At 41.3% G+C, this 22,788-nt stretch overlaps 1 protein-coding gene across 1 annotated transcript in view; it reads left to right on the forward strand.

Moving 5' to 3' along the window:
* The window catches only part of elp2 (elongator acetyltransferase complex subunit 2), a 146,531-nt gene extending 124,249 nt beyond the window's left edge, over window positions 1-22,282 (forward strand). The window contains exons 19-22 of the mRNA XM_080208010.1: window positions 14,117-14,238; window positions 15,751-15,893; window positions 16,947-17,060; window positions 20,428-22,282. Coding sequence (XP_080064136.1) covers window positions 14,117-14,238; window positions 15,751-15,893; window positions 16,947-17,060; window positions 20,428-20,584 — 536 coding nt within the window. The 3' untranslated portion in view covers window positions 20,585-22,282. The remainder of the gene's footprint in view (window positions 1-14,116; window positions 14,239-15,750; window positions 15,894-16,946; window positions 17,061-20,427) is intronic.
* The last annotated feature ends 506 nt before the right edge of the window (window positions 22,283-22,788 follow it).

Consider the following 22,788-nt stretch of genomic DNA (forward strand, 5'->3'; position numbering starts at 1 on the left):
AGTAATAATTGGCAAAGTTATTAGAGTTCTTTTGAGGATGTAATATCCATTAGCTGTAGTTTTTCAAAATCATTTCACAAGATATGGGCATCACTGGCTCGGCCAGCATTTATTGTTCATCCCTTATCATTCTTGAGAAGATGCTGGTGAGCCACCTTCTTTAATTGCTGCAGTCCATGTGGCGTAGGTACATCCGCAATGCTGTTAGGAAAGCAGTTCCAGGATCTTGACCCAGCAGCGGTGAAGCACCGGCAGAATGGTTCCAAGTCAGGTGGCTTGAAGGAGAACTTGCAGATGGTGGTGCTCGACTGCCTTTGTCCCCTGAGGTAGTAGAGGTTGTGGATTTGGAAGGTGCTGTGAAGGAAACTTTGGTGAGTGTCTTCAGTGCTTCTTGTAGATAGTACAAATTGCTACAACTGTGGAGGGAATGGGCAAAAAATTGACAGGTTGAGAATGATGTGGAAAATTCTGAAATTGTCCACTTTGACGATAACAGAAAATCAGAATATCATTTAAATGGAAATTACAGAGTTAAGCTGTCAAGAGGGAACAAGGTGTCCTTGTTCATGAATCACAAGGAGTTAGCATGCAGCAAAAAAAAAGAGAGAGAGAGAGAGAGGGGCTCTGTCTGAGAGCTGGTAAGACTGCTTTTGTATTTGTGTGTGCTGTAAGTGCTTTGGCTCACAGGGCCAAAGAGATAAGGTAAGTTGTAAGTTTTTTTTTCCTTTTTTCCTTTGGGTTGCTATAAGGGGTAAATATGAGTGTGAGACCTGTATGTTGTTGCCAATGCAACATGTGGGAGGTCTTGGAGGCTCCTGGCCTGCCAGACATCCACACCTGTGCTCGGTGTGTGGAGTTGCAGGCCCTACGAAACCAGGTTAAGGAGCTGCAAATGCAGCTCGAGGACCTTCGGCTAGTTAGGGAGAGTGAGGACGTTATAGAAAGGAGCTACCAGCAGGTAGTCACACCAGGGCAACGGGATGAGGGCACTTGGGTTACCATTAGGAAGGGGAAAACACGGGTGATGGGGAGCACTCCGGTGGATGTCCCCCTTCAAAATAAGTACTCCGGCCTGAGTACTACTGGGGGGGACAGCTCATCTGAGGGAGGAAGCGATGGCCAGCTCTCTGGAGCTGAGCCAGTGAGCCAAAAAATCAAAAAGGGAAGCAGAAAGGTAGTATTAATAGGGGACTCCACAGTGAGGGGCGCAGACAGGCGTTTTTGTGGACGTAGAAGGGAGTCGCGGATGGTGGTTTGTCTCCCTGGGGCTGGGATCCAGGATGTCTCTGGGCGGGTCCCAGACATCCTGAAAGGGGAGGGTGAGGAACCGGAGGTAGTAGTACATATAGGTACTACTGATGTAGGTAAGAAGAGGGAGGCACTTGTGAAAAAGGACTATAGGGAACTGGGTAGGCAGCTGAGGAAGAGAAAAGCGAACGTAGTAATCTCAGGATTGCTGCCTGTGCCAAGGGAGAATGAGGGAAGAAATGAAATGAGGTGGAGGGTGAATGCGTGGCTGAGGGACTGGTGTAGAGGGCAGGGATTTCGGTTCCTAGATCACTGGGACCTCTTTAGGGGTAGGTGGGACCTCTATAGTAGGGACGGGTGGCACTTAAATACCAGGGGGACTAGTATCTTGGCGGGAAGACTGGCTAAGGCTACCGGGGGGACTTTAAACTAGAAAGGATGGGGGGAGGGAACTGTGTTGGGGAAACTGGGACGGAGGAGGTTCGCTCCCAGGTAGGGGAGGACCGCAGGCAGTATGCGAGGGAGGTTAGACAGGTGGTGGAGATGGGAAATGCCCAGACTGAGGGGCTGAAGTGTATATATTTTAATGCAAGGAGTATAGTGAATAAGGTAGATGAGCTTAGGGCGTGGATAGCTGTTTGGGATTGTGATGTGGTGGCCATTACGGAGACTTGGATGTCTCAGGGACAGGACTGGGTACTTCAGGTGCCAGGCTTCAGGTGCTTCAGGAAGGACAGGGAGGGTGGCAGAAGGGGTGGTGGCGTGGCACTGTTGATCAGGGATAGTGTCATGGCTACAGAGAAAGAGGATGTCGTGGAGGGATTGTCTACAGAATCTCTGTGGGTGGAAGTTAGGAACAGCAAAGGGTCAAAAACTTTGCTGGGTGTAATCTATAGGCCGCCCAATAGTGACAGGGAAGTTGAAGTGCAAATAGGGAAACAGATTCTGGAGAGATGTTTTAATAACAGAGTTGTCGTGATGGGAGACTTCAATTTCCCAAACATCGACTGGAATATCCCTAGGGTAAGGGGTATAGATGGGGAGGAGTTTGTTAGGTGTGTTCAGGAGGGTTTCCTGACGCAGTATGTGGACAAGCCTACGAGGGGAGAGGCTGTACTTGACCTGGTACTGGCGAATGAACCAGGGCAGGTGATGGATCTTTCGGTAGGAGAGCATCTTGGATATGGTGACCATAATTCTATCTCCTTCACAATTGCGTTGGAACGAGATAGGATCAGGCAGGCTAGGAAGGTGTTTGTCTGGGGTAAGGGGAGATACGAAGAAGTCAGGAAGTTACTTGGACAAATAAACTGGAAGGAGGCGTTCTTAGGGAAAAGTACCGAAGGAAGGTGGCAGATATTCAAGGAATGTGTGTCTGGAGCTCTGAATGACAACGTTCCGATGAGACGAGGGGGTTTTGGTGGGTCGAGGGAACCGTGGTGCACAAAGGATGTGTTGAACCTAGTCAGGAAGAAAAGGAAGGTGTACAAGAGGTTCAGGGAATTAGGAGATGTTAAAGATCTTGAGGAGTATAAGGACTGTAGGAGGGAACTTAAAAGGGAAATTAGGAGAGCCAGAAGGGGTCATGAGAAGACCTTGGCGAGTAAGATTAAGGAGAATCCCAAGGCCTTCTATAAATATGTGAAAGGTAAAAGGATAAGAAGAGAAGGGATAGGACCGATAAAAGGTGAGGGGGGAAAGGTTTGTGTGGAACCAGAAGAAATGGCGGAGGTGCTTAACGAGTACTTCGCCTCAGTATTCACGGTGGAAGCCGATCTGGGAGATTTTGTTATGGATTTGCAGCAGATGGAAAGGATTGAGTACGTGAATATTAAGGAGGAGGATGTGTTGGAACTTTTGAATTCTATCAAGGTAGATAAGTCGCCGGGACCAGATGGGATGTACCCCAGGATACTGTGGGAGGCGAGGGAAGAGATTGCAGAGCCCCTGGCGATGATCTTTGCGTCGTCAATGGAGACGGGAGAGGTTCCAGAGGATTGGAGGATTGCGGATGTAGTTCCTATTTTTAAGAAAGGGAACAGAGATAGCCCGGGAAATTACCGACCGGTGAGTCTGACCTCAGTGGTTGGTAAGCTGATGGAGAGGCTTCTGAGGGACAAGATTTACGAACATTTGGAGAGGTTTGACATGATCAGGAATAGTCAGCATGGATTTGTCAAGGGCAGGTCGTGCCTTACAAGCCTAGTTGAGTTCTTCGATAATGTGACTGAACACATTGACGAAGGAAGTGCCGTGGACGTAGTGTACATGGACTTCAGCAAGGCGTTTGATAAGGTCCCCCATGCAAGACTTCTTGAGAAGGTGAGAGGGCATGGGATCCAAGGGCCTTTGGCCTTGTGGATCCAGAACTGGCTTGCCTGCAGAAGGCAGAGAGTGGTTGTGGATGGGGCTTTTTCTGAATGGAGGTCAGTCACCAGCGGAGTGCCTCAAGGATCTGTTCTGGGACCCTTGTTGTTTGTCATTTTCATAAATGACCTGGATGAGGAAGTGGAGGGATGGGTAAGTAAGTTCGCTGATGACACGAAGGTCGGTGGTGTTGTGGATGATCTGGAAGGATGGCAAAAGTTGCAGCAGGACATAGATAGGATGCAGGACTGGGCGGAGAAGTGGCAGATGGACTTCAACGCCGATAAATGTGTTGTCGTCCATTTTGGCAGAACCAACGGGATGAACGAGTACACTATTAAGGGCAGAAGTCTGAGTAGTGTTGAGGAGCAGAAGGATCTTGGGGTCCGGGTCCACAGGACTCTTAAATCGGCCTCGCAGGTGGAGGAGGTGGTCAAGAAGGCGTATGGTGTACTGGCCTTCATTAATCGAGGGATTGAGTTTAGGAGTCGGGAGGTAATGCTGGAACTTTATAAGACCCTTGTCAGGCCTCATTTGGAGTATTGTGCGCAGTTCTGGTCGCCTCACTATAGGAAAGATGTAGAAGCTATTGAAAGGGTGCAGAGGAGATTTACAAGGATGTTGCCTGGACTGGGAGGCATGCCTTATGAAGTTAGGTTGAGGGAGCTGGGACTCTTTTCCCTGGAGAGACGAAGGTTGAGAGGCGACCTGATAGAAGTTTACAAAATGTTGAGAGGAATAGATAGGGTGGACTCTCAGAGGCTATTTCCCCGGTTTGAAATGGTCGCTACGAGAGGACACAGATTTAAGGTGCGGGGAGGGAGGTTCAGAAGTGATGTTAGGGGTAAGTTTTTCACTCAGAGGGTGGTGAGTGAATGGAATCGGCTGCCGTCAGTGGTGGTGGAGGCGAACTCGCTGGGGTCTTTTAAAAGACTTCTGGATGAGTATATGGGGTTTAATGAGATTGAGGGTTATAGATAGGTCTGTAGGTTGGTAGGTGATGTGGTCGGCACAACTTGTGGGCCGAAGGGCCTGTTTGTGCTGTAGTGTTCTATGTTCTATGTTCTAAGTAATTAGGAAAGCAATGTAAATAGAAGTAGGGAGGTCTTGCTACAACCGTATACGGCATTGATAAGACCATGCCCTGAATTTTGCATACGTTTTTGATCTCCTTACTGTTCTAGGCAGGAGAGGGCTTAATTTAAACGGTGCTAATTTCTCTTTTTGCCATCCATCTAGAAAGATAGAACAACAGTGTGATTTGTTTCCCTGTCTATAAAAGTGTAATATGGTATATTTTGTTGGGGTATTTCTCAACCCCTCAGTTTTGTTGTGATCCAAATTTCTATTAATAACCTCACAACAAACTCAAGATGAACTTGAAGGGATAGTATATTTGCACATACTCAAAATGCAAAAAGAGGGTTTGCAACATTCTTGTCGCAGTTGAATAGAAAAGAGAGTGGTAGACAAAAGAAAGATTTACATTGCAGAGAAAGGAAATATTGTTTCAAATGTGTTCTAGAGTCAAAATAAAATGCAATAAAGGTATTCCTTTATGGAGATCAATGGACTGAAAACTGTTGCTGGATAATTCACTTTTTTTGATGGTATTAACTTTACACGATGAGATATGCATGCAGAGATTAATCGGTCTTATAGGTGATTGTACAGAATTTTCAGCGGAAGTAGTGTAGATGGGGGCCAGGTATTCCAGTTGGACAGAACACCTCGTCTGAGAGGCTGCTGGTCAGATGGTAAACAGCAGGCATTCAGCAAGGCACTATTACTTGTTTCCCAAGCCAGATGCCCATGTCACATGACTCCCTCCATTCCACCATCTTTGACAAAGAATGTATACCTAACAGAGGATTCCAAAGACTGTTAAAATATCTAAACCATTAGGAATTGAAGGGAAGGTTGTGGGGCTTGTCTCTTAACAGGCAATCCATCTTCCTTCTGGCGAGCGTGGGCTACTAAATGCAGATAGCACTGTATAGTTCCCTTTGAAGTTGGGCTGTATAATCCACAGGCAGTCAGCGGCTTATCAAAGAGAATGAAGTGTGACTATTCCCAAAACTGCCGAGTAGCTTCTTTTGTTCGGGAGACACAGACAGATGTAGGTTCAGCCATTTTAAAAGTCTTTGTTCAGTTTTTAAATTTTAGAAATAGTAAGCACATCTCTATATATAATGTTAGGTCTTAGTCCCTCACATTACTTTAAGGAGGTATATATAATTGGAGGCAGTTGAGATTCACTAGGTTGATTCTTGAGATGAAAAGTTGGCCGAAGAGGAATAGTTAAGCAGGTTTATCTGTACTCACTGAAGTTTAGAGAAGTGCAAGGAGATTTTAGTAAAAGGTACAAAATTCTGAGAGAGCCTGACAGGATAGATAGTGAAAATGTTTGCCTTAATAGGGGAATCTAGAAGTAGGGGACACAGTTGAGATGAGGATTTTTTGGTTTAGTGGGTTGTTAATCTTTGGAATCTTCTACCCCAGAAAAGCAGTGAGGCTGGGCCATTGAATATATTAAAGATGGAGTTAGACAGATTGTTGGCCTACAAGGGAGTTGAGGGTTGTTGGAGACAATTGGGAAAGTGGACTTTAAGGCCATGATCTTATTGAGTGGCACTGCAGTTTCTAGAGGCTGAAATGACCTACACCTGCTCTTCTGTCTTATGTTCTTAGCTGAATGTAGTTAGCTGTAGAATTGATTTTTTTTGATATTTTGGTGAGTTACACAGGTTAATTCATTTCAAGATATCTGATGTGCTTGTTATGTTTATTGATTAGCTTGCTCCAAGTGTTTCGTGGTTGATAATATCTATCATTTGTATAGCAGCAATGTCATTGATTGACCATCAGACAGCTTCTTGCTGCACTGTTTGTCAGTAATGTGTGATTCCAGCATTGTTCATCCTGTCTTTTTGCAGTGACGCTATCTGTTTTTATTCTCATGGGCTGTCTTTCCCGGCAGTCGGTTTTAGTAGTTTGTTGATGTGTGTTGATTACTGTCCACCTTCTGAACCTTTGTTTGATAAGTTGACTGGGACTTTTATGTTATATGTCCTTGGTTTCGCTTATTTGCATCTTGGCTATTGCAAGAACTTTTGTATTGCAGCGGTACAGGTGAAAAAGGATACCAAGACTAAACTTTAAATTAATCATAACGTATTAATCATAACTATCAGAACATTGTTGTCTTCGACATGTTTCCGATTAGAGCTTGTGTTTTCTAATCACTAGATTATGTCCATCCAGTACTTTCCCTTTTAAGTTTTAATGTGTATACTTGAACGTTCCATGGGTGTTCAACGTAGCAAGAAGGGATAAGAAATTTACACCATTTATACTGGACCTATATTGTCAGCAGGCCAATTAAGGTAAAGAGTTTTGCTGAGGAATTATGCACTGCTCCATCATCGTAAAATTGTTGTCTTGCTATAGATGGCTTCATGAAGCACCAAGATCCCTAATAATGGGTGCTTTTGTTCTAATTCACATTGAGAATGAAAGAAAAATCAGACCTGCATCATTTTCTCTTATAGATCAGCATAGACACAGTAATTTTAAATGAATAGGGAAAAAAAACATATAATTGAGTAATTTAAATGTCGCAACAATCCTAGAGGACCATAGGCTGCTCTCCTCTTTGAGAGAGAGGCAGCTGGCTGGTGGTGATTTAATGTAATGGTCATCACAGCTCAAGCAAGGGGCAAGGTTGAGAAGGTGGAACCTTCATAAATAACTTCAGCCAGTATGGGAATTGAACCTGCGCAGTTAGCATCGTTCCTCATCACAAACCAGCCATCCAGCCCAACTGAGCTGAGTTAAAGATAATTTTTAAAATTTTAAATGTGACCTTGCCTATGCAGTTTGATTAGAGTAACTATCGGCATTCCTACCAGACCATCTCCACAACACAGAACTGAAAAAGTTCTCCCCAGAGCGTCCTCAGACCATTGATGACCAGATGTATGACCTATGTTGTGTATTGGGATCTCAAGGAAATTCTGAACCTCAGACGCTGTGGAAATTGTCCAGGAAGTTTGAAATTCTGACAAACAATTTCCCTTCTCACCAAAACCATATGCACAAATTTCCAAATCTGAGCTGGAGTCAGACACTTCAGACAGTTTCTTGGGAGATAGTTGAGCGGCTAACTAGATGGTGTTAGACAGAAGAATCGTAGAGTCATAGATGTTTACAGCATGGAAACAGGCCCTTGAGCCCAACTTGTCCATGCCGCCCTTTTTTTTGTTTTGAAACCCCTAATCCCAATTGCCTGCATTTGGATCATATCCCTCTATACCCATCATACCCATGTAACTGTCTAAATGCTTTTTAAAAGATAAGATTGTATCTGTCTACTACTGCCTCTAGCAGCTTGTTCCAGACACTCACCACCCTCTACATGAAAAAATTACCCCTCTGGACACTTCTGTATCTCTCCTTTCTCACCTTAAACCTATACCCTCCAGTTTTAGACTCCCCTGCCTTTGGGAAAAGATATTGACTATCTACCTTGTGTATGCCCCTCATTATTTTATAGACCTCTGGAAGGTCACCCCTTAGCCTGCTACGCTCCAGAGAAAAATGTCCCAGTCTATTCAGCCTCTTCTTATAACTCAATCCATCAAGTCCCGGTAGCATCCTAATAGATCTTTTCTGCGCTCTTTCTAGTTGAATAATACCCTTTCTATAATAGGGTGACCAGAATTGCATACAGTATTCCAAGTGTAGCTTTACCAATGCCTTGTACAACTTCAACAAGACATCCCAACTCCTGTACTCAATGTTCTAACCAATGAAACCAAGCATGCCGAATGCCTGCTTCACCGTTCTGTCCACCTGTGACTCCACTTTCAGGAAGCTATTAACATGTACCCCTAGATTTTTTTGTTCTGTAACTCTCCCCAACGCCCATCCATTAACTGAGTACCCTGGTTTAATCTACCAACATGCATTACCTCGCATTTGTCTAAATTAAACTCCATCTGCCACTCATCAGCCCACTGACCCAATTGATCAAGATCCTGCTGCAATTGGAGATAACCTTCCTCACTGTCCACCATGCCACCAACCTTGGTGTCATCTGCAAACTTACTAACCATGCCCCCTATATTCTCATCCAAATTATTAATATAAATGACTCGTAACAGTGAGGCCAGCACTGATCCCTGAGGTACACTGCTGGTCACAGGCCTCCAGTTTGAAAAACAGTTCTCTATAACCACCCTCTGGCTTCTGTCAAGAAGCCAATTTTGTATCCATTTAGATACCTCGCCCTGGATCCCGTGAGATTTAACTTTATGCAACAACCTACCATGCGGTACCTTGTCAAAGGCCTTGCTAAAGTCCATGTAGACAACATCAACTGCACTGCCCTCATCTACTTTCTTAGTTACCCCTTCAAAAAACTCAATTAAATTTGTGAGACATGATTTTCCACTCACAAAGCCATGCTGACTGTCCCTAATCAGTCCTTGCATCTCTAAATGCCTGTAGATCCTGCCTCTCAAAATACCATCCAACAATTTACCCATCACGGATGTGAGGCTAACTGTCCTATAGTTCCCAGGCTTTTCCCTGCAGCTCTTTTTAAACAAAGGCACAACATTTGCCACTCTCCAATCTTCAAGCACTTCACCTGGTCTAATTTTGGCTACCTACAGAACCAGAACCTAACTCCAATCTTTCTCACTGACTCCCCTCCCCCAACTTCCCCCTGACCTGAACAGACTCGCCTCCAACCCAACCTAACGACCCCTCCTAACCACACTAACCCTAGACCAGATCTAACTATCCCCCATCATCTGACAAGCCTCTGACCTTATTGCCCCGCCTGACCCGGCTACCCACCTATCTGCCCCACCTGCCTGTCACCCTACTCACCGTGCCTACTTACCTCACACACCTATCCACCTTATCGCTCTGTCTATTTATTTATTCATCCACTCACCCATTCACTAAAATTCACACTAGACATTTAACCTTACTTGATAGCAGCCAGTGTTGACACTGATTACCCTTCATGGGAGATCTAGGCCTATGTTTTAAAAGTGTTATAGCGCTATGTTTTTCTCTTTGTCGTAAATGTATCAATAATAAACCAGAATCTGTAAAACAACGTGGATACTTTGTTTGAAGATAAGTCTACATACAGATAGAATTAACTGAGAGACTAAGCACGGAACATCTAGGCCAGGATTCTCTCAAAAAATCCTAAATTCCCAGGAAAATGGGAGTAAATCCTGTGAGTTTTATTAGCATGATTTCCAGAATGAATCACCAACAGTCTAGGCATCACAGAGTGCCTCAGCAGAATTCACTCTGGAAACTAGGGTGCGGGGCCTATACACACCCAAGACGCTGGCCGCATCGTGCTGAGCAGACCACTGTGCATGCACTGACCTGACAGCGCAGAGATCGGTGCGTGCGCAGTGGCCCCGCATTGCTGGCGGAGATACGCAGAAGCAGTGACACCAGTAGGAAGTCTGCAAAAGGGCCCCCATTGATGTCTCCCAGCCCATTGCGCTACTAGAGCACAACTCCTACTGCTTGCAGACTAACTATAAATCACATCTTGTATCAGTTGTAGTACTGATTGACAGCAGTTTAAAGTTCATCCTTCAAGACACATGGACATCATATCATAATAGTTACTGGCAGCACCTAATTGAATTCTTCTGATGTGACATAAATTATTGACTGGGTACATTTGAGTAGTGTGTCAATAATAAAAAGGATACTTTATTTTAGAAACTACTAAATTGACTAAAATTATATTTAAAATTGTGCAAGAGATGACTCTTGTTTCCACAAACCAGTGCAAAATTTTTAGGTTTCACATTATTTTCACTGATATTGTAGAACACATGCTAGTCCTCTGTAACTGGAGCTAAGAAATTGAATAAGTGCTGAACAAATTGTTTACACATCTAAGTAACAAGTTTGCGGATGATACAAAATTCGGTGGAAATGTGAGTTGTGAGGATGATGTAAAGAGGCTTCAGAAGGATTTGGACAGGTTAACTGAATGGGCAAGCACATGGCAGATGGAAATTAATGTGGATAAGTGTGAGGTTATCCACTTTGGTAGGAGGAACAAAGATGTGGAGTATTTCTTAAATAATGAGATTGGGAAGTGTTGAAATTTGTAGGAGTATCTCAGAGACCTATGTATTTTGCTGGCTTTATGTAGGAGATTTCCCTCTATTAATACAGCTCAGCAAATACAAAGAACTCACGGAGATAGCAACTCTGGTCTGAAGACATACTTTCTTGTCCAGACCTGGTTTCCGTCATGGAAGGAGAGCATTCCGAGACAACTCAAATTACTCTAATTAAATCATCAAGACATTCTGTAATTATACTTCTGCAGAAATCATCTGCCTGCCGATCTATTCAACTTTATAGGTTTGACCAGTCATATTAAGGTGGATTATTTATCATGGCCAATTGCATCCTACTGTCTGGCAGCATGAGAATTCATTGGTTCCTCGAACATGGAAGCCCCCAACCCATTTATCTCTTAGCAACTTCAATTACATAGGTAGTAGAGTTCAAAGGTACCTTTCTTTTCTCAATTACATAGGCCGTACAGTCCAAAAGCTCCCGTTCTCACTGTCTAAGCATTTCTTATCAGTAGAAAATTAATTTAATGTCTCAGAACTATAGGATTAAAAACTATGCTCTGTGGCCATATTGTTTTAAAGAATGTGATTCATCTCACTTAGCTTTCATTCCATTATCCTTTGGGGCAGTCTGTATTTGGCGAAGGAGTACAGGATACTTTCAAAAATACATATTTAAAATCTTTAACAGTGGTTATATGTGTTTCTATGCAACAGTGCCTTTGTAATTCCAGGTACATCATACTTATTCTGCACTCTATTCATTTCAAAATTAGTCTACCCTGATTTTATTAGTCTTTTAATACCAGACTATCCTTATTTCCTCTAACAATGCCCAAAGGGTGTCTTTGTTCATAAGTCATTGAAAGCTAACATGCAGGTGCAGCAAGCAATTAGGAAGGCAAATGGTACTGTTTTCCTTTACTGTAAGAGGATTTGGGTGCATGAGTAAAGATGCCTTCCTTCAGTGAACTTTGGTTGGACCTCACCTGAAGTATTGTGTGCAGTTTTGATCACAGCTGGAGTGCAGCAGAGGTTCACCAGACTAATTCCTGGTATGGCGGGACTGTTCTGTGATGAGAGGTTGAGGAGATTGGGTCTGTATGCTTGAGCATTTTGAAGAATGAGAGGTGATCAGTTGAAGCCTACAGAAGTGGGTCTGTACTCGTTGGAGTTTAGAAGGATGAGGGGGGATCTTATAGAGATGTATAAGATGATGAAAGGGATAGATAGGGTAGAAGTAGAGAGATTCTTCCCACTCAGAAAGGACAGCAGGGCTAGAGGGCACAGCCTCAAGATAAGGGGGGGGCGCAGTTTAGAACGGAGTTGAGGAGGAACTTCTTCACTCAAAGGGTGGTGAATCTCTGGAATTCTCTGCCCGTTGAAGCGGTGGAGGCTACCTCGCTACATACATTTAAGACGCGGGTAGATAGGTTTTTGACAGACAAGGGAATTAAGGGTTATGGGGAGAAAGCGGGAAAATGGAACTGATCCACTTCAGATCAGCCATGATCTTATTGAATGGCGGGGCAGGCTCGAAGGGCTAGATGGCCTACTCCTGCTCCTATTTCTTAAATTCTTAAAACACTTGAAGGACAAGTCTGGGGATGAGGAAAGGATATCTCCGCCAGCTGGGTGTTCTAGAACCAGGGCACTCAGTCTCAGAATAAGGGACAAGTCTTTTGGGACTGAGATGAGCAGGAATTTCTTCACTCTGAGGGTACTGACTCTTTGGAATTCATTATGCCACTGCCTTCATTACCTTAATTTCAAGACTGGGAAAACAGACATTGCTCTTCTGGTGATTTCCTTAAAACAGCTGGTTTCTCTTAGTGGGAGATCAGACACGTGCACTGGCATCCTCCAGCTGTCAGCAGCCAGCTTCCTGATATGAATAAACTCCGTCCATTCTCCCTACTGGCAAGAATCACACCTTGCCTCATTTTTTATGCTGTGGTAAGATTTGAATTTTTTTCTCACTGACAAAAAAACGGTCAGAAACTCCCATTTTCACGCAAGTTTGGTACTTAGAATTTTTTTGGTAAGATCGCCTCCTTGAACTCTCCACTCAAGTCTTTCAGTTTACAGTCACCACAGAAAAGCAAACAACCACCAACCAATTTGGAGGAATATTTTAGATTTTTTAAAAAGCCTTCTCAGATGTTTTTGCTTTTTCACCTTCAGTGACGTTTGAATGATGCTATAATGGCAACAGAAATCTGCTTCCAAGCATCTGCCAGTATTATTCTGTAATCAACAAAACATTCAAGGAGATGGGACTGATTTGCCCGTTGAGTCGTCTTACTCTCCTCCAGTGCTTTTCATGGCTTTGAGGAATCAACATGTGTGGAAAATTATGGCTATCATTTAAATCAATCACTTCACAAAGAAATCAACCACCTTTTTAAACTTTGAAGCTGCATTCATACTTGTGTTTTCTTTGTTAGAACGCAGGAGACTGCTATCAATGAATTGAAAACTAGATTTAAAGGTACAAGTATTAGTCCATTGGAATCTAACCTGAAGAAGGGCCAGTATTAGAAAAGAAAGGTCAGCATGAAAATAACTTGGGAAAAATCTGTACAAATTGAAAACTAATAACTAAACATTGGAGTATCTGGACATCTAATCTATAAAATTCCCTGTTTATCAAACCACATTGTTATACGATGAGGAATTTTTCACCTTGAATGTTTATTCTATTTATGATCACAGACACAGGTGTCTGTATTATAATTTCTTTGGTATATTAATACATTTAACTTCTTAGAGAATTCTCAATAAATATATTTGCAATTCTATTATTAAATCAATACTATGATTACTTTAATTCAGCTATACTCGATAGTTGCCTCAATTCTGTGGCCTGTGATAAATGACTGTCACTAGCAGTTCATTACGTTTATATGCATTTTCTCAGACTTTCTACAGTCCTTTTGCACTGAAACTTACTGTGACTTGAAAGTGCAGTGTCCTGTACAGAATATCTTGGACCACTGTTAACAACAATAAAGAAAGCAAAAAAAAACTGGGCATGTTAGCATCTAAATTTCGAAACTGAGTCAAATAAGGAGTTATTATGGTAGAATATCAAAATCTTAGTTAAAGCAAAACGTTTTGAGGAGCATCTGAAAGGAGGAAAAAGAGGCAGTGAGATGTAGGAATAATGAATAATAACTACTGGGCAAGAGATGATTAGTTAGATTGAACTTAATGCCACAAAGGAGCACTGTGGAACAGCAAAATAGATGGGGAATAATCAAGCTTTTATATTCATGATTTTTAAATTAAATGAATCTGAATTAAGTAAATTACATTGGAAGTGTTGTGCTTAATTGTAACATATTGTGTTTTGATTTCAGATCCTTTTTTCTCCTTGTTTGCACACACTGATAAAAATACATCTGTACACAGCCGAATTATTTGGTGCTGTGACTGGACTTTCAATAGTAAATACTTTGTCACTGGAAGCCGTGACAAGAAGGTGAGTGTTTTGAGCAGGTCAACAGAGGAATAGATGAGAAATTTACATAATTTCTCATATATCCCTCTACAATATAGGTATATCCTACATAGAAAAAAAAACAGGATAAAGTTAACCAGACCAATTATTGCCTTAACCTGTTTCCTTGCAATTATCAGCAAAGTGATGGAAGGAGTTATCAATAGTGCCATCAAGCAGCACTCATTTACAAGTAACTGTTCACCAACTCTCAGCTGGGGTTTCAAAAACCATTCAGTGCCAGAGCTCATTACTCTCTTGATATAGATATCAACACTAAAGCAAATTATCAGCAGAGAGATGAGAGTAGCTTCCCAGGACATGAGCAGCATTTGATCAACTATGACACCAGGGAGTGTCAGCAAATCTCAGGTCGATGAGAGTCATGGTAAAACTCTCCAGTGGCTTGAAGCATTGTTGATTGAAAGGAAGATGGTTGCGATTGTCAGAAGCAATCTTTGCAGCTATAGGAAATTACTGAAGGAGGTCCTCAGGACAGAGTCCCCATTGTAATCATCAGATACTTCATCAATGACATTCTCTCTTGTCACAAGGTCAAGGATGGGGCTGTTCATTGATAGTTCCACCATTCAGCTCTGTTCACAACTGCATCAATAATGGATAAAGTCATACCAGCCGACAGCAAGATTTGTATAACATCAAGGCTTGAACTGACGAGTTCAGCATTCACATCACATAAGTGATTGAATAAGGAAAATCAATCGCAGCAACCTTTTCCTCCCCTCCCCAACTCTCCACCTGCTCCCCAACCCAGCCTTAAACTTAGTGATGGTGGTATTGTTTCTCATCATTAACATCATGGGGTTCATCGTTGACTGGAGAATTTTATATTTTCAGCTATAGTAACATAGCTACAGGAGAAGTGCAGAGCAGAATACTGTGTGACAACTGATTCATCTCATGACCCGACCGAGACTCTCCACTATCTTCAAGTCAGGAGTGTGATTGAATGTTCATCATTCGCCTGTGTAGGTGCAGAGCCAGCGGTGCTTAGGCAGCTCAACACCAGGAAAAACAATTGACCCCCCCCCCCTTGCTGGTATTGTTTGTTTTAAGAATTTGTTACCATATACAAGCTGGGTTTTGCGATATTCCTCACACCTTAATATTAGCAATAGGTTTTGCACTATTCAGTTCTATTTTTCCTTTGTAACATGACATATCAGGAAAATGCTATCTTTTAGTTACACTGCTGATACAGCTCACAGGCTATGAAATTAAGGATTTAGAAATTCAAATATTAGCAGGATCTTCTGCTGGCAGGAATAGCCAGAAAATCACACCCACTGTTTTGGTAGGTTGTAACTTTATAGTTTTTACTTGCATAAGCTCCTTTGGTAACCTTTCCTTATAATTCCCATTTCTAATATTTGGATTTCTAAATTCTTAATTTCTGCTCATTCAAATTGGTAATTCTGATGTAAGTGTCATGTCATGACCTTTGCAGTAAATCATTTTTTTTCCCTCTGGTAGCTTGTTGTGTGGGGTGAAATGGCTTCAGCTGGAAGAAGTGAAGGAAACAGCCAGGGCACTGTCAGACCATGTTCATCAGTGCTGGATGTAGGAGATGCAGCCACAGCTGTCAGCTTCAGCCCTGTTACAAGTCTGGATGGAAGGTAGGTTGATACATTATAGGGTTCTGTTTTGCGATTATTACTCTGTGAACCATTGTAAAAGTAAATGTGCAATTACAGAGATCTATGTAATGCAGGAAGTTTATTTTGAGCATTAACAGTCATTCGAGGTACCAAATAAATCATTTTTACTTTTTTATTCTGCGTCTTTCCTTTCACCACAAGTTCAATCCAGACACATGATGGACATATACATACAGACCACATTGAGGCAAAAAGTCTTTAGAAAGGCATCATGTGTCAGTGCAGGCTTGGTGGGCCGAAAGGCCTGTTTCTAACTGTACTGTTCTTTGTTCAAAAATTATTGGAATACATGCTTGTTGTTTTGCCTTGAGCTTTTGCAGCAGAGTACAGTTTAAATATATTTAATATATATTTCTCCCCTTCTTTCCACACTGCATCTCATATAGCTCTGTCAGCATTTACATGCCAAGGTGATTGCACCTTTTGACAAGTAATTTGTCTGCACTAATTCACAACAAATTTAAAGCTATTAAGTATGTTAATTTCATTCTCACTGCAGCCTGTATTAGAAAAATAATATCACGGGTGTTAGCTCTTCAGTCAGTGCTTAGAACAATGTTGCCACATTGGAAATGCACTGATCTGGAGAAAAACCAAGGAAACTGACATTAGGAGATAGCTGGAATGCTGGCTGGGAAAGAGGTTTTTACAAAGCCGTGATGTGTTCTCCGAATTACTTTGTGTTCAGATTACACAGCAGGATAATCCTGGAAAATGAATGCACCCTCCTTGGGAAGATAGCACTTCAACATTTAATCCAGTAAATGCTTTCACTAGGGATCTCTGATTCAATGACTTATGTATGAAGTGTAGGGGAATTTATAGCACAGCACCCACATGCCAAAGGAAAATTAATCTGAATGTTTAGATCTTTTGAAGTTTGGGAATATCACTCTCACTTGTATACAGTTGAATGTTACAGTTCAATTTGGTGTAAATAAGAGCTAGCATTGTAGATATAACTGCAGCAATCACATTTTGGAAGATTAATTTTGTTTTTCTCTCTGATAGCTATATCCTTGCAGTGGGCTTGGACTGTGGAAATATATTTTTATACAGATGGAAACCAAATGAAAATCCTTCAGCAAATAGAGACTGGATGAAGTGTTTGGAACTGGACAAATTGTATCCTTTGTGTGCACAAAAGCTGTGGTTAACATTGTAATGAGCGGCATAGGTACCTTTGTTACATTGCTATGGATATGGCTTGGAATGACTTTATTTAATTAGTTCTCCGTAATCAAAACTTGACAAAATAAAACAATCTCTTATCTGATTCATGGGAGAATAAAGATTTCCCCTTTAAAATTACCTTGGCTGATGCAGTTGTGTTGTAATCTATAATTTAAATATCCTGTTTACAGTTTCCCTGTGCGCCACTAAACTATGTTGAAGTAACTTGTGATGTGCTACTGTCTGTTAATCTATGTGGAAGAATGGCTTTTAAAGTGCTTCATTAGCTTTTAAATACATTTTGTTTGGGAATATTCAGTTGAATATTGGATTCTAATTAAGAATTTGCATACTTGGGGTTATGATTGAGTGTATTTGGGTACCATTAATTATTCATGGTCTGTCTCAATGAGTTCTTGACTATATTTTAACTAAGTTTTGTCTTTCCTTCAAAGAATCCTAAAAACTGGTATCATGAGTATGTCCATAAGTATCAAAATATTGGCCAAAATTCTCTGGCCATTCACGCTGATGGGATTCTATGGTCTTGCTGGTGAGACACCCCCGAAGTGGGTTTCCTGGTGGCGTGGGGTGGCTTCAATAGAAAATCCCACAACGGTGGGACTAGAGGATCCCACACCAGTGAATGATGCACCGCCTCCTGCCGCTGAGAAACACATTGAGAGGACAGAAAATTTTGCCCATTGTCTTAAGTGATAGATAAATCTTCCCCTGGAACAGCACTTTATTAAATAATCTCCCTTAATTGGATTGGCAGAGTTCTGTTTCGAATAAAATGCATGTTCATGGTACAAGAGAATTGAAGCAAAGAGATTTCATCTTGTATAGATGTTAAGAGTTGTAATATGCATATATTTCGATGGCAGAATTCTGCTTCACTGGAAAGGAAGAAAGATTTGTATTTGTATAGGGCTAGATTTCATCTTGAATACGGGAGTTTGAGTCGCAGAATTGCCCAGCTCAGCTCAGCTCATCCACTTCAAGAAAAGCGCCCCGAATTTTTTATTACGGGAGGGCAGATGTGAGATAGAGGCAAATGCATATCAGAGGTAGCCACAGGAGCTTTTTTTTTATTCATTCGTGGAGCTTGGGCATTGCTGGCTATACAGCATGTATTATCCATCCTTAGTTGCTCGAGGGTAGTTGAGGGTCAGCCACATTGCTGAGGCTCTGGAATCATAAGAACATAAGAAGTAGGAGCAGGAGTAGGCCACCTAGCCCCTCGAGCCTGCCCCGCCATTCAATAAGATCATGGCTGATCTGAAGTGGCTCAGTTCCACATTCCCGCCCTCTCCCCATAACCCTTAATTCCCTTGTCTGTCAAAAACCTATCTACCCGTGACTTAAATATATTTAGCGAGGGAGCCTCCACCACTTCAACGGGCAGGGAATTCCAGAGATTCACCACCCTTTGAGTGAAGAAGTTTCTCCTCAACTCTGTTCTAAACCGCCCCCCCTTATCTTGAGGCTGTGCCCTCTAGCCCTGCTGTCCTTTCTGAGTGGGAAGAATCTCTCCACCTCTACCCTATCCAAACCTTTCATTATCTTATACGTCTCTATAAGATCCCCCCTCATCCTTCTATCCCATGTTGGCCAGGCCAGACAAGGTCAGCAGGTTTCCTTCGTGAAAGGTCATTAGTAAACCAGATGGGTTTTTCCAACAATTGATAATGGTATCATGGTCATCAGTAGATTCTTAATTCCAGATAGTTATTAATTGGATTCAAATTCCACCATCTGCTGTGGCAGGATTCAAACCTAGGTCCCCAGAATATAAGCTGAGTTTCTGGATTAATAATTCATCGCCTTGCATGCCAACGCGGGCTAATTGAAAGCCTCACCTCTGTCCTTTGGGAGTTTGTCACAATTTGTGTTGCAACATTTTAGACCCTTTTAGCCTCATCTTCATGACTTTGCATGTCCTGTTCATGTCAACTCATGCCAATCCATGCAGCCCATGCCCCAAATGGCCTCTCATGCAGTTCATTACTAACTCATGCTTGGCCATCCAGTCCTGGTGAACTCCCATGAACTCCATGCCACCCCACGCTCCCATCCACCACTCTCTACCTTATGTCCTCCATGCCAGCTCATTCAGTATCCACCATTAGCAGACCTCAGGAGCCTGGCTGGGATGAAATAAAATAGATTTCAAGTATCTAATACAGACTTCACTATATAAAAATGGCTCATTCATGACAGCCCCTAAAATAGATTTAAATCTCCTCAAGTCATTTATCTCTTATAAAACCAACAATTGTATTTATAACCGCACTCCAAAGATTGCTAATCCTTTAATAACTTCTTGGAGCTGCCAATAAAACTGTGAACTCATAGTGAATTCGCTGTCATTATGAAAGGTTATGGTAACAGTCAAACATTAGTAATGGTATATTGATAGCACTTAAGATATGTCTTCAAACATTGAAGTTGCTAGAAGAGATTATTTTCACTCTCAGATACAGGCCGGCAGTTTTTTTCAAAATTAAAGAGCAGGAGATTTAAATAACTTGACAACCTATCATTTCTACATACCTTATCCACCCTTAATGGACATTTATATCTCCACCATAAAATGGATGTTCCAGGAATGAAAATAGGTTATGTTTGTCGTGTTCATTGGGTTTAAATGGCCCAGCAGATTTGTAATTCATGACTGTGCACTTCATGCACCATCCCCATTATGCTACTGATGAAAATTGGATCAACTAGAACTGGGAGCAGCACTTTCAGATCCAGGTCTCAACTACCATTTTAAAGATCCCAGAGTCTTCACTTCTCCACGGAAATTTCTAGAAGGTTCTTCTAACCTTTAATGAGTATTGACATATCCTGCTCAATCTATCCTCATTAGACAACCTCTTCATTCCAGAACTTAACCTGGTGAACCTACTCTGAACTTCTCCAGTGGTTGTATAACCTTCCTTAAATAAGGAAACCAAAACTGTGTGGTACCTTTTTGTGTTTCACGTATAAATCTTCAAAACTTGTTGCTACACACTTCTTCATGGCCATGTATTTGTGGATCTGATCATATATTCAAGCTTGGATTTGATATATGACTTGATTTGGAGTAAATTGCAAACAGGATGATAAATTGTCATTTCTGTTAATAACTATGGTAATTCTACTGTGTTCTGTACCTGAACATTTTGACAAATCTGTCTGTCAGCTGACAACATTGAATCATAGTGCACTAATTATATGAGTAATGGAATTTACACTTCATCGCAGATCAGTCTGATGTTTATGATCAACTTGGTCTCTTATTTACTTCCCTTAACTGCTTTTACTTTAGACAGTGCCACACTCTAACTGTTAAACGTCTACGGTGGAGGCCATCTGTGGGAAGAGCTGGTTACGATGCTGAGAATGACAGCACCTGGTTACAGCTAGCAAGTTGTAGCGCTGATCACAGTATCAATATTTTCAATGTTAACAGATTGTCCCTTTGACTTGAATATAAGAACATTTCTTTTCAGACCAGCTGACTTTCTGGCTGGCAAGGGTCCATCAAATATTGATGCCCTTTCCTAACTTCTGGAAAGCAATGTTTGCCACCCACAGAAAAATGGAATTGTGATTGAAGAGAAACATTCTACAGGTATACAGCGACAGAAACAAGAGCAAATCCAGAACAAATGTACAGTATTCTGGAACTCCTGTACATATGACAGATAAAAGTATGATTTATGATCATCACAGAGCCCCTTTTTAGCCCATTAACCAACAATTTTGTGGAAGAGAACTTGAAACAGCAGAGTACAGCATTCCTTTCTGCAATGTCCTGTTGTCCAGATAACTGGAAAGTGCACTGAGATAGAATTTATTTTCAGTAGATTTATTGATCAAGGATTATGACTGCGAACTTTCTTCCAGTGACCTGGATTTCTAAAGTTAAAAGACACGATGAACTTTGGGGAATAAAAAGAATAGTGTCATGACAATTTCCATTAACATGTTCTAGAAATTTTAGCATTTTCTCAGAATGTTCCAGACTGTTCTCTGTTATTGTGTCAGCTGTGTATATATGCCTTAGACAACACTCCTTTTTTCATTAATAATAAAACAAATCACATTCTCAACATAATATATTTAATTTAACCATGATCAATTTAACCCCAACATTATCCTCTCTTGCTGTTAATCCTGCTTTCAGTGTCAGACCAATTTTCGTTTGGATTTTTATTTTGATAATAAATTAGCAATCAAATGTCTTTATTGTTGTGAAGTGGTTTTTGTTTTAGGGCACTATTTATTTTTTAAAAAATGAAACCAGTTACTGTAGAGACATTAGCAGCTACAAAGTTCTTCCACCTTTGCTTTTTTAAATTTCACTCTTGGGTGCCATTTTCTCAGTCTGTATATGAGCAGTAATTGGTTCGACTTATTTTTTCTGAGCCATCGGTTTGAATCTACCACTATAGGAGAGCATCAGCACACTGCAATAGAGATCTTTCTGCCTCTGAGCTCAGTAGATCTGTGTCATATCACTTAATGTGCAGAAGGAATCAGCTGCTTTTTTTTCAATGCTCTGTATGTATCCTAATCAGCTTTTTCTAAAATTTGTTTTAAATGTTTCTTGACTTTGTAAATGCAATGCATGTACCCTGCAATATCTTAGTAGATGTGCCAGTCTGCCATAATTGCTGTGTAATAACATTCCCTTGCATTGCCAGATGATGGAGCTAAGTGCAGTAGGCTGTCTGAGCAAGCCAAACACTATTAGCGGAGAAATAAAAGGGCTCCAGCTTTATGATTTGGATTTTAATGTAAAAGCCTTTAGAGATTGTTTTCTTTTCTCTGGTTTGCCAGTCATTCATACACAGACAAGTGAGAAGCATGCTTGCACAAAATGTGCAACTTTAGCAAAGGTTAGAAAATGTCCATCAGACAGCCAAATAACAAATCCATAGTTTACGGCAACAATTAAATAGTTTTTTGGCACAATTGGTGTCGTCAGAGTCGGCACATTTCGAGCACATTTTTCTAATTATATAACAGTTGATGGTGCAAGTAATTAGACTTTGTCAACATGTACTGTTTGCAGAGCCGTTTTATATTGGTTGCTATTTGTAGTCATCTATTAGGCTCATTACACTTAATAGGAAGACTCTCCAAAGCTACAAGTGAAATAAAATCTGTTCAGATTAAATATAAATTACTGGGTTCTGTATAAAATTATTGTGCTTGTTAAAAAATAGTTACTTGGTTAAATACAGTAAGATTAAATTTGGAAAAAAATAGTTACTTTTGAAGTCTGTTGCACACAGCATTTTTCCAATTACTTTCTGGTTTCTGGTTTGGAGTTTCTAGATCATTTAACAAAATGATGCCTGATCAACTTTGACAAAGGGTCATCTGAACTGGAAATGTTAACTCTTTTCTCTGCTGCCAGTCCTGCTGAGATTTTCCAGCATTTTTTTCTTGTGGTATCATTTTGTTAAACTCACTCCCAGACTTCTTTCTGCCGGCTCAGCTCGGTAAAATATACTATGGGTTAATGTCTGATTTTGCTTTTCTTCTCTCATTTCTCTGGAACTTAGCTGGCATTATGTGTTTTAATTTTATAGCATAGTTAGGCTGAGGAGGAGGAGAAATGAATTATTGGCATGATGTTCTGTTCTACATATTTACTACAGTTAATTTGTGTTTTGTA

This window comes from Carcharhinus amblyrhynchos, chromosome 2 (assembly GCF_965287045.1).
Source record: "Carcharhinus amblyrhynchos chromosome 2, sCarAmb.v2.hapA, whole genome shotgun sequence".
NCBI classification, from domain to species: Eukaryota; Metazoa; Chordata; class Chondrichthyes; order Carcharhiniformes; family Carcharhinidae; genus Carcharhinus; species Carcharhinus amblyrhynchos.